This window comes from Ranitomeya variabilis, chromosome 1, assembly GCF_051348905.1.
Source record: "Ranitomeya variabilis isolate aRanVar5 chromosome 1, aRanVar5.hap1, whole genome shotgun sequence".
Classification (NCBI taxonomy): domain Eukaryota; kingdom Metazoa; phylum Chordata; class Amphibia; order Anura; family Dendrobatidae; genus Ranitomeya; species Ranitomeya variabilis.
The window spans coordinates 482,279,640-482,295,286 of NC_135232.1; the positions used below are offsets into that span (position 1 = coordinate 482,279,640).

The window sequence follows — 15,647 nt, forward strand, 5'->3', positions numbered from 1 at the left end:
ATAAGCCCTCACACAACTCTATGTCTATGGAGACATAAAAAACGGTGGGTCTTGGATTATGATAAACTCCACAAAAATGATTAGTGCATAGATCTGAAGTATAATGTTAGCTAGTAAATTCAATTGAATAGTGTAAAAAACAAACAAACACAAAAAGCCAGAATTGCTTTTTTTTGGTCCTTAAACATCACAAAAAGTGTAATAAAAAGTGATGAAAGAGTCAACTGTACCAGAAAATATTACCACTGTAAACTACATCAGGAGAAATAAGCCCTCATGCACCTCAATTGATGTAAAAATGTAAAACCTATGGCTACCAAAATATGGTGAAACACAAACTAAAGTAATAAAACACCAATTTATATTTGGTATCGCCATGGTCATAAAAATCCACAGAATACAGTTTACATTTTATTTTTGCAGCATTTGAAGAGTGTAAAACTACACTATCAAATAAACAGAATTCCTGTTTTTTTTTCCTTTCCCTCCATAAAAAGGAAAAGTTAGGAAAGAAGTTATATGCACCCATAATGTTGAAAATTACAAATACTACTCATCCTGCAAAAAACAAGCCCTCATACAGCTACATCAATGAAAAATAAATTTCATGGGACGATACATTTTTGATGTGCCCTAAAGACCCCAAATGGGTGTGTCCTTAACCAAAAGAAAAATAGACCTCTAAGAATTAACATTTATTGATATATATTTTATAAATTAATTTTTGCTTAAAAAAATGGTGCATTGCAAAAGTATACGGGTCAACAGAGAATAAGTATAATAACCTATAATTATATTAGGTTATTATAATTATTCCTTGTTAGCCCATATACTTTTGTAGTACACCATTTTTTTAAACAAAAATTGATTTTTAAAATATATATCTGGAATGCCCGCCAGGGGAGCGGTGTACTCGGCACCAGGTCCGGTCTTGAAGGGGATGTCACGGTGGCTGCGACCTGGTCCGTTGCCCTGGGTGCACAATTAAAAAGGGAAAGGTTTTTTAAGGGGTATTGTGAAAGACTATTGTTTGTGATGCCACCTGTGGTTATCAGTTAATAGGGACCGACGCTGCTTAAAGGGGTCCTCTGGGGTGATGTTGTTGCAGCAAGATGGTAACGCTTCCCATTGGTGAAGTGGGGTCCCCAGGGCTCCCAAGGTGTGTGGCAAGGATGGTGTATGCCGACGAACAAGTGGAGGACAGAGTTATAAAGTCTTTACCTGGTTTCCTGGTGGTAGTAGTCCACAGTCCAGGGTACCAGTTACAGGTGTCCTGTGGTCCGGCCGGCTCAGAGGCAATGGGAGAATCTCCTTCCCAGTTGAGGTCCGTAAGCCTTTCCTCCTTGCGCTGTTATGTAAGGTCCCTGCTGCCTGAAGCTTTCTAACAAGGTCCTCGTTCTTTCCCCCTTTCCTGGGACAGGTACCTGCAGGATGGGCAGCTTGAGCCGTTTTACAGGGACTCTATCATGCCCAGGGCTCTTCAGGTGCTGCTGCGTCTCAGGTGTGGTGTGGGCCACATACAATTACATACAGTTCTTGGCCCTCCGGTTCTGCTCTGTGTCTTAGAGTTCCACAAAAGCCTCGGGCTCCCGATACCCGGCTGCTGCGCTCTGGCTCTGAGGGTGCCCGATCACAGTTCCCCTCTGAGCCCTTTTTCTCTCCTTTACTGCTTCCCTCTGTAGCTCCACCACATCCAACCCTTTGGGTTCTCTCACTCCTTCCAGAGGCTGCAGTTCCCTCGTGGCTTCTCGGCCTCTCTGTCTGCTCTCAGTTCCAGACTTCCTTCTGCTTTAGTGTCTCTATCAGACTGTCCTAACTCCTCCTCCAGGTCAGGATACATATAGCTCAGAGAAGCTCCCCTGAATCCGGGTCCTGAGCTCCCCCTCCTGGCCTGGATTTGGAATGTGTTGTTTGTGAGTGCCTTACCTGGTCAAGAGAATCCTCATTGCCTCCAAGCGTGATATCACCCTCCCCGAAAGGAAGGCAACATCACTGCAACAACCGGTTACCTGGGGCGTTGCATATCAATAAAAGTTAATTCTTAGAGGTCTATTTTTGTTTTGGTTCTAAATCATAACATTGAGACCCTACTATTCCTTAAAGGTTCTGTTAAAGAGTTGGTCCAGCACCTATAATGTCCTTTATAAATATCTATTTTAACTCCATTACCACTAATTAGTTTTATTACACAATACTTTACACTTCTTCCTATCTAGCTAATCCTTAAATGTGTTTTTTTGCTGAAATTCCTGTGACATTTCGCTTGAGAGGAGTCTCACACAGCACTTCACAGGAGGCTGGGCTGCACTCACTCCCTGCAGCGTCCATCGCTCACCCAGAATCAGTATGTCATCAGGGGGCAGTGCTGCCCCAGCCTCCTGTACCGTCTTGTTGGAAACTCCTCTCAAGTAAAATGTCTCAGGAATTGCTGTAAAAAAACACATTTAGGGATTAGCAGGATATGGAGAAGTGTAGGGTATTGTGTAATAAAGCAAATTACGAAAGTAATAGATGTTTAGAAAGAACATTTTAGCTGTTGGAAGACCCCTTTAACCTCTTTCTGCCATCGGACAGAATAGTACGTCCGATGGCAGAACCCCCGCTTTGTTTTAAACAGCTGACATGTGCGCGCAATAGGCGCGGGCAGAATCATGATCCGCCCGTGCCTATTAACTAGTTAAATGCTGCTGTCAAACTCTTAACAGTGGCATTTAACAAGCGCTTCCAGCCATCTGTCTGGAAATGCGTGCATCGGTGACCCCCATCACATGATCGGGGTCATCGGTGCGTCGGCATAACAACCAGAAGTCTTCTGGAGACCTCTATGGTTGTTGATGCCAGATTGCTATAAGCGCCACCCTTTGGTCGGCGCTCTTAGCAATGCAGTAATTCTACTACATAGGGGCGATCTGAGCATTGTGGCAGCTTCCATTGAGGCTATTGAAGAATGCCAAGAAAAAAGTTTTTAAAAATATGAAAAAATAAAAAAAATATAAAGGTTTAAATCACTCCCCTTTCGCCCCATTCAAAATAAAACAATTATCAATAGATCTATCTGATCTATCAATAAAAAAAGGATTAATGTAGCGAGACGTAGCGAGAAAAAAGTCAAAACTCCAGAATTACTTTTTTTGGTCGCCACGACATTGCATTAAAATGCAATAATAGGCGATCAAAAAAATGTATCTGCACCAAAATGGTATCATTAAAAGCATCAGCTCGGCGCACAAAAAATGAGCCCTCACTCAACTCCAGATCACGAAAAATGGAGACGCTACGCGTAACGGAAAATTTCACAATTTTATTTTTTAGCAAAGTTTGGAATTTTTTTTCACCACTTAGATAAAAAAGAACCTACACATGTTTGGTGTCCATGAACTCGTAATAACGTGGAGAATCATAAGGTCAGGTCAGTTTTAGCATTTAGTGAACCTAGAAAAAAATCTAAACAAAAAACAAGTGTGGTATTGCACTTTTTTGAAATTTCACCGCACTTGGAATTTTTTCCCCATTTTCAAGTACACAACATGGTAAAACCAGTGGTGTCGATCAAAAGTAAAACACGTCCTGCAAAAAATAAGCCCTCACATGGCCATATTGACTGAAAAATAAAAAAGTTATGACTCTGGAAAGGAGGGGAGCGAAAAATGAAAACACAAACCGAAAAAGCTCCGGTCATTAAGTGGTTAAGGGGTTAATGTGGTTAGCAAAGTACATTATTATTAAATTTCTAAAAAAAAATCAATTAAAGAATATGTTCATAGGGAACATTTTGCTACAGAAATCATTGCAACTGAAAATAAATTCCATACATGTAAATGAGCTTCTCTCTTGAGCTTGTCAATAGATTTTTTACAAACTTTATTCAGATGAATAGCCAAGTCTTAGAAATTCTTGTCATGAAAAGCCGGTGACAGTTGTCAGAGAATAGCGTACATCAACCTTTCTGGTAATCGAAAATCTCTAGTTCATGGACATCTATAAAGTCCAGTTTATGCTAATGCTCTGGAGCTTTGACCATGGTGAAAAGTGTCTACACGGGCATTGCAGATCTGAAAGGGTTTGTGTGTGACATACACAAATAGAGCATCTTATCATTTTGTGTAAGGAAAGGAATAAAACCCTTTAAGGCTCCAGGCAATATTTCTCTGCCCAAGTTCAGCATGATCAAAAATACTACAGGACAGTAATGGTTACATTTATTGGCATTCTGAATTTAAGCATGTTGATTTGTTTCATTTTAGCTGTCAACAATAAATTGGAATTTCATAGCTCATTATTTGGATAAATATTAATTACAGTGGAACCCTGTCTTAGTTTACCAAATAATATGGCACTGTAATCAGAGATGTCAGTAAAAAAATGAATGCAATTACAAAATGAATTGATTTCCTAATCAACATGCCACATTACAGCCTTATGTTTTGAATTCTTTAGAAAGTTCATATTTGGACTTTGTAAATTCCGATCTGTTCATTTGCATGTTTTAAACACATCCTTTGTGATACAACTCTACCTCAAATAGCCAGTTTAGTGTTGTCCAAATAAGAAACCACTCGACCCCATACCAAAATAAAGCCACAGCCTGTTCACCCCATCACACTAGCTCACAGTGGTCAATCAAGCCAAAGGGAGAATGTTGAGGTTGAGCAGTCAGGTCTCATGTTAATTTCATTATTTCCTAAAGAAGTGAATGATCGAATCTTCACAGGTTTTGTCTTCGGGTCTGATTAACTAATATTGTGTGTCTAGAAGCTGCTATGCCAGTTACATTGTTAGAGAACCCAAAACAGGTTCATGTTATTGGGGAGTTTGATGCAATCTCTGCTGTAATTACCATTGATTGTCATAACTGTCTCAGCAAAGGGAAAATCTTGATTAGTCGTTAAAGGGAACCTGTCACCTGGTTTGGCCGATACAAGTTATGGACACCCCCTTACAGGACTTATATACAGCATTCTATAATGCTGTATATAAGCCCCCGATATCACCTGTACGATAAGAAAGATAACTTTTATTATACTCACCTGCAGGGCGGTCTGGTCAGATGGGTGTCGCTCTTCTTGGTTCAGCACCAAGCTTCATGTGGATGATGCATCCCTGTGTCATCCACACAGGTTCCCCTGCATCACGCTCCTGCACAGGCGTACTTATCTGCGCTGTTGAAGGTAGAGCAAAGTACTGCAGTGCGCAGGCACCTGAAAAGGTCAGAGAGGCCCAGCACCTGCGCACTGCAGTACTTTGCTCTACCCACAACAGGGTTGATAAGTACGCCTGTTCAGGAGCGCGATGCAGAGGAACCTGTGTGGATGACGCAGGGATGCATCATCCACACGAAGCAAGCAGGAGGATGGCATCACAAGAAGCTGGGAGGTGCCGGATCAAGAAGAGCGACGTCCATCGGACCGGACCGCCCCTCAGGTGAGTATAATAAAAGGTCTTGTTCTTCTCTTACAAGATGGATCAAGGGCATATATACAACTTTATAGAATGTTGTATATCAGCCCTGCAAGTGGGTGGCCATAACTCGCATCGGCCAAACCTGGTGACAGGTTCACTGTAAGTAATTAGTTTAAAAAATCTGGATAGGACTTTGCCTGTTTGTCACTTGTGTCACAAAAAATATTATTTTTCTAATTCAGGTATATAATTGAGCCACTAATAGTGGTAATAATATACATATACACTACACACTGTATGCATACAGTACTGTACAAAAGTTTTAGGCAGGTATGGAAAAAAGGCTGCAAAGTGAGAGTACTTCCAAAAATAGAAGTGTTGATAGTTTGTTTTTATCAACTAACAAAATGCAAAGCGAGTGAACATAAAAGAAATCTAAATCTAATTAATATTTGGTGCGGCCACTCTTTGTCTTTGTAACAGAATCAAAGCATCAATTCATCTAGGTACACTTGTACATAGTTTGTTGAAAGAACTAGGCAGGGAAATTGTTCCAAACATCTTGGAGAAATAACCACAAATCTAATTGCATAAATCCTTCTGGCTTTTCATGTAATTCCGCATAGACTTCATGATGTTGAGCCTACAGCTATAAAAAATCTGTGGCTAGTTCTCCAAGATATTTAGAACAACATCATTGCTGAACTCATTGAAAATAGAGTTTGTTGTTGTTGCTGTTTTGAAGACAAAGGGTGGTCATACCAAATAATGATTTGACTTAGATTTGTATTTTATTCTCTCACTTTGAATCTTAATTGATAACAATAAACTATTAACCAGTTCACGTCATGGCCTTCTTTTGTGTTTTAATTTTTTCCTCCCCTTCTTTCAAGAGCCATAACTTTTTTATTTTTACGGCAATATAGCCGTATGAGGGCTTGTTTTTTGCAGGATGAGCTGTACTTTTGAAACAAACCATTGATTTTGTCATTTAGTTTACTGAAAAACTGGATAAAAAATCCCAGAGCAATGAAATTGTAAAAAAAAGTGCAATTCCACAATTGTTTTATGTTTTTTTATTCCCCATGTTTACTATATGGTAAAACTGAACTGTAAATAAGATTCCCCAGGAAACATGAGTATGCAGATACCAAACATGCATAGTTTATTTTTTTATTAAAGTGGTGAAAAAAAAATTCCGAAATGTGTATGAAAAAAGTTTTTGTTTTGGCACCATTTTTCAAGACCTGTTTTCATTTTCTGGATCTGTAACTGGGTGAGGTCTTATTTTTTGCACCCAGGGCGGACTTTTTTATTGATACCATTTTAGAGTAGATACAATGTTTTGATCATATTGCATTTTATTGCAATGTTGTGATGACCAAAAAAACTCTCTCCTATAAATGCCAACCAGGAATCAGCATTCACAGGAGTATTGTAATGGCAGGCACAGGTATCCATTGCAAACCTCTGGCTGTCATGGCAACCGATAGGCACCCCCTGATCTTGTGACAGGGGCACCGATGGGAGGAATTGATGCTGCTCTACTGGCTGGCACGTGTTATATCAAAGATTGACAGCAGGATATAACTAGTTAAAAGGCATACAACAGCTAAATGAATGAGCTGTCATGTGTGGGGAAACATGTGGGTTCAATGCTAGAGCCCGCACCAAAGTTCACGCTTGCGTAAAACTTTTTCATACTACTGTTTATAATATGCACTCCTCAACAATGAAATTGCAACACCAAGAAGGAAAAGTCATGGAATTATGTAAATTATGGGATTGGATTGATAGCTATGTTGATGATATCTAAAAGATAAAAAAAAATAGAAACAGTATTCAAAATATCTTGATTTATTCAGTGGTAAATATGAGCGCCACGTACAGAAATACATGCTCTCATATGCCTTGGCATGTATTTAATGAGGTTATTAATAGTTGTCTGATGAATGTTATGCCACACTAAATGTACTTGAGCACACAGATCATCAAAATCCACTACTGGCAGCTTCCTTTACAATTGTCAACCATTGACATCACAGATGTGCTTTATAGTAGACAAGTCCGAAGACGCTGCAGTTCATGGTAGCACATTTAAGCCAAGAAGTCTTGTCATAGTAGTATGAGCAACATGCAGCCTAGCATTCTTGTGTTAAAAACTGGTCCAGGAAAACTTTGGAGAAATGGTAATTTATCTGGTTCCACTATCAAATCAATGTATCGCCAAGCTGTTAGTGTACTTGGAATAAAGGCTTGTGGGGTCTGGCTACCATCCGTTATGCTATCTTACATCTTAATCACAGGACTTTGTGTGATATTCACTCATAAAGGTCTCTTCATGGCTTTGCTCACATGATCTCTAGGCTAATCTCTGGCTATCATTGCATCCACGAAGAAAAATGGACTCATCGCTGAAGAGGATAGAACTCTATTCCATCATCTATTTTTGGTTTGCTGTGCACCATGAAAGCCTTTGTGAGTGGTGCGAGAGAGGTCAGTGGATCACATGTAGCTGAATGTCTGGCCCATAGCCCAATATCACCCAAACACATTCTTATGGCTTGTGTAGACACTAATTGATGACTGAAGCATGTTATAGGATGTCCAATTTTACTTGCAGTTACAGAATGTATCGAACTTGGGATGAGTAGAATGGTCATTTCTCTAAATTGTTCCAGGAGCTGATTTTCAACATATTAAGTGCATTTCGTGTGGCAGAACAGTCCTCAGAAAATCATTAATAACCTCATTGATACCATGCGAAGGCTTGTAAATGTAGGTATTTCTGCACGTGGTTCTCATAATTAGGGATGTTTTGAAAATGTATGTATTATTACATGTCTATCCATTCTGTGATTTTCATAATTGCACAATTTTTCCTTCTTGGTGTTACAATTTCAATATTGTTGAGTGCATAAATATAATATGTATACCGGTATGTGTATATATAAAGCTGAATATTAGTTTGATAACTAGTAATGAAAATAGGAAATCAGCCAAGTAAAATTGCAATTTTGGGGGCTGAATTAAATTATGAATTACTCTGTTTGCAAATTAAATCCTGCCAATTACGGTGCTTTTATCTACTTGTGGACCACACAAGTCCCCCATGATTTCCTGCTATATTATTGGAATGATCAAGACCTGTTCAATTTTTTATAGTATGTACAGTGGCATGTAAAAGTTTGGGCACCCATGGTCAATATTACTGTTATTGTGAACAGTTAAGCATGTTGAAGATGAAATGATCTCTAAAAGGCCTCAAATTAAAGATGACACATTTCCTTTGTACTTTAGGCACCTTGCATGGTTAGTATATAGTAGCACCTTCTTTTGAAAGTATTAAAGCTTGTAAACACTTTTCGTAGCCAGCCGTGACTCTTTCAATTTTTGTTTGAAGGTCTTTCATCCATTCATTCTTGGAGAATTTTTCAAGTTCTGTGAGTTTCTATGGTTGTCTTGCATGCACTGTTATTTTGAGGTCTAGCCACAGATTTTCAAAGATAGGGACTGTGAGGGCCATTGTAAAACCTTTAGCTTGCACCTTTTGAGGTTGTCTGTTGTGAATTTTGATGTGATATTAGGATCATTATCCATTTGTAGAAGCCATCCTCTTTTCAACTTCAGCTTTTTTACAGATGGTGTTAGGTTTGCATCAAGAATTTGTTGAAATTTTATTGAATCCATTCTTTGCTCTACCCATGATGTACAGTAACAAATTATATTGTGGTACCGTGTTAGCCAGAAAAATTGATGTGAATACTTTTCTGCCCAATGATGACAAAAGTATTCTCAGAGTGATACCTTTGGCTAACCAGAAAATAATGTTTGCAAGCTTTCAGAGCATAGTGGCTCCTTCTTCAGGCAAGATTACAAGGACATTAATAAGAAAAAGGCACAACATTTAAATTATACTACAATAGGACATTTGTTCATGAGGTGGGAGGTGTGATGCCTCCTAAAGATAAGCCAAGGAAATCAAATTAGGCATTTTGTTACAAATGGAGAGGTGGTGTGTTAGGTGTCAAGTTCCTGCTACTGCACAGAGAGAATCTCAAACCATGTCCACTGCGGTCTCCCATTATCCTCCAGCCACAGTGGAACCTGCTCAGCAGAGACGTCGATTCCAGCGTCTGGCTCAAGCTGATACAGTGCGCTTGGGTACTGCTACCTTTCCATTCTCTGCCTTTGTAGCCAACACTGTTCAGCAGCAAGCAGGCGTTTCAGGGACTAAGGGTACCGTCACACAGTGGCATTTTCATCGCTACGACGGCACGATTCGTGACGTTCTAGCGATATAGTTACGATCTCGCAGTGTCTGACACGTAGCAGCGATCAGGGACCCTGCTGAGAATCGTACGTCGTAGCAGATCGTTTGAAACTTTCTTTCGTCGCTGGATCTCCCGCTGTCATCGCTGGATCGTTGTGTGTGACAGCGATCCAGCGATGCGTTCACTGGTAACCAGGGTAAACATCGGGTTACTAAGCGCAGGGCCACGCTTAGTAACCCGATGTTTACCGTGGTTACCAGCGTAAAAGGAAAAAAAAACAAACCGTACATACTCACCATCTGATGTCCGTCAGGTCCCTTGCCGTCTGCTTCCCGCTCTGACTGACTGCCGGCCGGAAAGTGAGAGCAGATCACAGCGGTGACGTCACCGCTGCACTCTGCTCTCACTGTACGGCGGCACTCAGTCAGAGCAGGAAGCAGACGGCGAGGGACCTGACGGACATCAGATGGTGAGTATGTACGGTTTGTTTTTTTTTCCTTTTACGCTGGTAACCACGGTAAACATCGGGTTACTAAGCGCGGCCCTGCGCTTAGTAACCCGATGTTTACCCTGGTTACCAGCGAACCTCGGCATCGTTGGTCGCTGCAGAGCGGTCTGTGTGACAGCTCCCCAGCGACCACACAACGACTTACCAACGATCACGGCCAGGTCGTATCGCAGGTCGTGATCGTTGGTAAATCGTATAGTGAGATGGTACCCTAAGTCCTGCTTTTCCCACACTGAGCATGCCCACGGGATGACTTCCTATTGAGGTCGGGGGTCACATGCTCAGGTCCTGTTGCGGCTCCTATTGGAGCATCAGGAAGGTGCTGGACTGCTACTGCTATAAAAGGTTCACATGGCCTCTCGGCCATGCGCTAGTGTAAACTTATTAACTTGTGTGTGTGGATGAATGCCTGTCGATGGATGAAAGCTCCGAATCATTCCCATCCCTAGTGTTGTTGCCTGCTCACGAATGGTAGAGCTACCTAGCGCCCAACAGTGCTATCCTGCGCAATTGCACAAGTTGCTGAATTCAGTTAGCAGCGACCGCCAGAGTGGCGCCGTGCGCAGATAGTGCGCTTTCTTGGCCCTGTTTAGGGTGGTTAGTGGTGTCCACCAGAGCGGCGCTGCATGTACTCCTGTGCAGTAAATATTCACTTTAGTTTCCCTGGCACCGCAGTAGCGGTGTCGAGCGCAAGAGATCTAGAGGGACTCTTACCCTGAGTCTTGGGGCAGAGTTCTGTGTCACCTTGCTTGCGCTCTCTGTGCGGTATCGCGGCCCTGTGATGCAACAGGGTTCGCTTCCTTCATATCAGGTGAAGCTAACCCGTGTGTGTACTCACATTATACCGCCATATAGTCCGTCATTACCAAGCAGCAGGTGTCTTACGTGCACGGTGGACCCCAGGCTGCGAACGCACCTTATATCATCTCCAATTGTTATTTGGTGCATTCTGCCAGTCCTAACATGGTGGGAATGTACTTCTTAGTTTTCTGGAGTCCGTCTGGTGGAGGTGTGAATTGTATCAATGTAGTGACTCATAAATCCAGGTATTAAATTGAGTCCTAGTGTCTAAGATTTGAACATATTTATCAGTTTAAATCCCCAAATTTTTCTTTCTCTGTCATCCTTAAAATTACCTTTTAGTATTAAGACTTTTAAGTCTGTCATACAATGTCCAGTTCCAGAAAAATGTTTTCCCACAGGCATGTGCATTTCATTCCTGATTGTGTGTCTGTGTAGGTTCAGCCTTGTTTGTAGTTTTTGCATGTTTTCCCCAATATAGATACTTCTATGTACATTGTATCATGTATACCACATTGGAGGATGTGCATGAAAAGAAACCCGTGACCTTATAGTCCTGATTTGTGTTTGGCACGCGGACTGTATTTGTTGGTAATATGTGGGTACAAGTTTTGAATTTTTTATTGTTACATGGGAATGTGCCCGTCACTGATGATAATGAGAGGACACTTATGGACAAAGAGATTCCTTAAGTTAGGGGGCTGTTTGTAGGAGAGAAGTGGTAGTTCTGGGAATATGTCTTTCAATTTATGGTCTCTATGGAATATGGGTTGGAGATCAGCACCAATTTTCCTTAGGATGCTCATTTGGGGGTTTTATGTGACCACAAGAGGCACCCTGTTGTTGTCCTCTCTCAGTTTGTAATCCAGGAAGCTGCTTCTTGGGATCCTTGTAGCCCTGTGGGTCTGCTCATCTATTACCAGTGGATGGTATCCTTGTGTAGGAATATATTCCTCAGTCATTGCAGCTGTAGTTCCCTGTCTTTACTGTCTGAACAGATCCGAATATACCTCAGAGCTTGACTGTAGATGATGGATTTTTTTGTGTGTCTTGGATGAAAGCTGTTCCATCTAAGATAAGCCAGACGTCTGGTGGGCTTGTGGTAAATTGATGCTTGTATGGCATTGTCCTTGATGTATATGGTCATGTCCAGAAAATATAATTAGGACTTTGAAAAGTTGAGGGTGAGCTTGATGGTTGGGTGGTACTTGTTGAAGTTATTGTGGAAGGTGAGCAGATCATCTTTTGAGCCTGTCCAGATTATTAGCAGATCATCAATGTAGCGGAAGTATGCAAGAGGTTTAGTAGAGCAAGATGACAAAAACTCCTCCTTTAATTTCACCATAAATAGTTTAGCATATTGTGGGGACATTTTGCTTCCCATGGCGCTGCCCATTCACTGTTGGTATAAATTGTTCCCAAAAGAAAAATAGTTGTGCTGGAGCACAAACCTGATAAATTGCAGTGTTGGTTCTGTGGCTAGATTGTTTTTTTGAAGGAAATATTTGCATGTTGCAATTCCATCCTCATGAGGAATGATGGAATAGAGAGACTCTACATCCAATGTGGCTAGTATCGTGTCCTCCGGAAGTGGGACCAGCACTGACAATTTGCAAATAATATCCGTAGTGTCCTGGATATAGCTGGGTGTGCGCCTCACCAAGGGGTTCAGAATGTTCTCTACCCAGCCTGAGATATTCTCAGTTAAAGTTCCAATACCAGAGATGATAGGCCTCCCAGGATTATCCTCTTTATGTATTTTAGGCAACATGTAGAAAGTACCTGTTTGGGGATTGTCTGGTACAGTATTAGTTCCAGCAGTGAGGATGAACAAATGTCCTAGTGTAGTATCATTTAAATGTTGTGCCTTTTTCTTATTAATCTATTTGTAATCATGCCTGAAGAAGGAGCCACTGTGCTCTGAAAGCTTGCAAACATTATTTTCTGGTTAGCCAATAAAGGTATCACTCTGAGAATACTTTTGTCATCATTGGGCAGAAAAGTATTCACATCGATTGCTCTACCCATGAAATGGTTCTCGCACCATTGGCTGCAACACAACCCCAAAGCATGATTTATCCATCCCCATGCTTAATGGTTGTGGAGATGTTATTTTTTTGAAATTTTGTGCCTTTTTTTCTTGATTACTGTGGCCAAAGAATTATATTTTAAACTCATCGATTCACAGGACTTGTTTCCAAAATGCATCAGGTTTGTTTAGATGTTCTTTTGCAAACTTCTATTGCTGAATTTTATGGTGAGGATGCAGGAGAGGTTTTCTTTTGATGATTCTTCCAGGCCATATTGTTGTATGTGTCTGAATCTTAGAACAATGAACTATAACTTCAGAATCTGCTAAATCTTTCTGAAGGTCTTTTGCAGTCAAGCAGGGGCTCTGATTTGCCTCTCTAGTGAATCTACTAGCAGCTTTCACGGAAATTTTGCTTGATTTTCCAGACCTTATCTTGACCTCCACTGTTCTTGTTTACTGCCATTTCTTAATTACATTTTGAACTGAGGAAAGGGAAACTTGAAAATGCTTTGCTATCTTCTTCTCGCCTTCTCTTGCTTTGTGGGCTCTCCACCAATTTCATTTTCAGAGTGCTAGACCGCTGCTTAACAGAACCCATGGCTGCAGTTTTTGGCACAATGTTAAAGGATGTTGTTTTTTTTTTAAAGCTGAAAAATTTGCATCACCCGGCCTTTCCTAATGATGATAGAGAACAAACCATAACCCTAACAGGCTTTGTAAGGACTGATGCTCAAACTTTTGCATCAACCCATTTCCCTTTTTGTAATTTTTGAAATGAAAAAAAAAAAGACTATGTGTGTATATATATATATATATATATATATATATATATATATATATATATATATTTATTTACTAAAATACAAAGGAAATGCATTCTCTTTAACTTTAGCCCTTTTAGAGATCATTTCATCTTCAACTTGCTTAACTGTTCACAATAACAGTAATTTTGACCAGGCCTGCCCAAACTTTTACATACCACAGTAAATGTCTATGAACCCCCTTCTGACAAAGCCATTTCATAAGAAATATAAAATGTGAGCTTTGAATTCAGTTGAAATTAATGTGTATTTATAGTATATATGACACTTTAAAATATTTTGTGTGCCTGATTCTTTCATTAACTCATCTAGTATAAAATCTAAACCATGTTTTTTTTGCAGGTACTATGAAACTGGTAGTATTAAACCGGGAGTAATTGGAGGATCAAAACCAAAGGTTGCAACACCCAAAGTAGTAGACAAAATAGCAGAATACAAGAGGCAAAATCCCACTATGTTTGCATGGGAAATCAGGGACAGGTTATTAGCAGAGCGAGTATGTGACAATGACACAGTGCCCAGTGTCAGCTCCATAAATAGGTAAATATGCGGTCTCTTTTTTTTTCTTGTTTCTGGTGTTTGTAATGCTTAAAAGACATACTGTGTGCAGTGACTATAATTGTATATGAACAGTCCTCAAACACTTACACTGAGTTCACATGCAGTCGTGCTGAAAAGTTTGTTAACCCTTTAAAATTCCCATATATCTACATAAATTTGACCTTTAAAGGAAGCCTGTCATGTAAAAAAAAGCTGTTAATCTACAGGTTATTAACGTTCTGAACCTTCCTGGTGTATTTAGGTTTTCTGGCAACCGGGGCAAGAATTCAGTTGGGCGCCCCCCCCCCCTCCAGCACACATGCGATTTATACACTTAGTCACTTGTGGAGGATCTACTCACCCCATTTTTCTCAAGTGAAAATCTGAGAGAAGCAGGAAAAAAAGCTTGCTGTTACTTGACTGTCAGTATGAAAATCGCAAATGAGTGAAGGGGCCATGTGATGACGGATGGAACCTGCAGAGCTGAATCCTGACAATGAGGATTTTACACGCTGTTAGGATTGGCTACAGGGCTCTTCATTTTATAGTTAAAGGGTGCGTTCAGGTTTGAGATCAAAGTCTGCAGATATTCTATGTGACTGAAAACTTCTGAATTCTCTGCACATTTTTAGGATTCTCCCTTGACAGTGGCAAGAGTAGACAGTCATGTCAGCACAAGCATGTGACTTGTATACTTCTGACCAGATTCTGACTAGACTTGTCCAGCCTCCAGGGCCGGACTGGGACTAAAATTCAGCCCTGGCATTTGAAGTTACACAGGCCCACTTGTCACATGGTGACTGTATAATATCTTTGTACACTTGTAGGCAGGGCCGGTTTTAGGCAAAGTGGGGCCCTAGGCAAAGTTTAAAATGGGTCCCCAAATGCTAACATATTGCACATCACACAGAAGCCTTTCTGTTGTATTTACGTGCGCTGAGTTCAGGCCGCTAAACGAGTTTGATCGACAATACTGAAGTTGTTCAACACTTGTTTCCCGGCCTCTTTCCACCAGCTGAGGAATAATGATGAGACAGAACGATCACTAATAGATCACCATACAGTATCATGTTTTCAGCAGCACATCTACAGTTTACACTGGCAATGTGCTGCTGACAACAAGGCTTTTTGTTCCAGCAAAAACAATCCGAATATGCAGCATTTTACTTGTTTAGTAAAATACACCCCATAGTCCTCCATATATTATAATGTGCTCCATAGTCCTCCATATAGTATAATACACTCCCTATAGTCCTCCATATATTAAAATA

The 15,647-nt window shown here is 40.6% G+C and overlaps 1 protein-coding gene across 3 annotated transcripts in view; it reads left to right on the forward strand.

Moving 5' to 3' along the window:
* PAX5 (paired box 5) overlaps positions 1 to 15,647 on the forward strand; it is a 534,721-nt gene that overhangs the window by 92,861 nt on the left and 426,213 nt on the right. For all 3 annotated transcript variants that reach the window (XM_077251644.1, XM_077251660.1, XM_077251651.1), the window contains exon 3: positions 14,179 to 14,376. In XM_077251644.1, the coding sequence (XP_077107759.1) occupies positions 14,179 to 14,376 (198 nt within the window). The remainder of the gene's footprint in view (positions 1 to 14,178; positions 14,377 to 15,647) is intronic.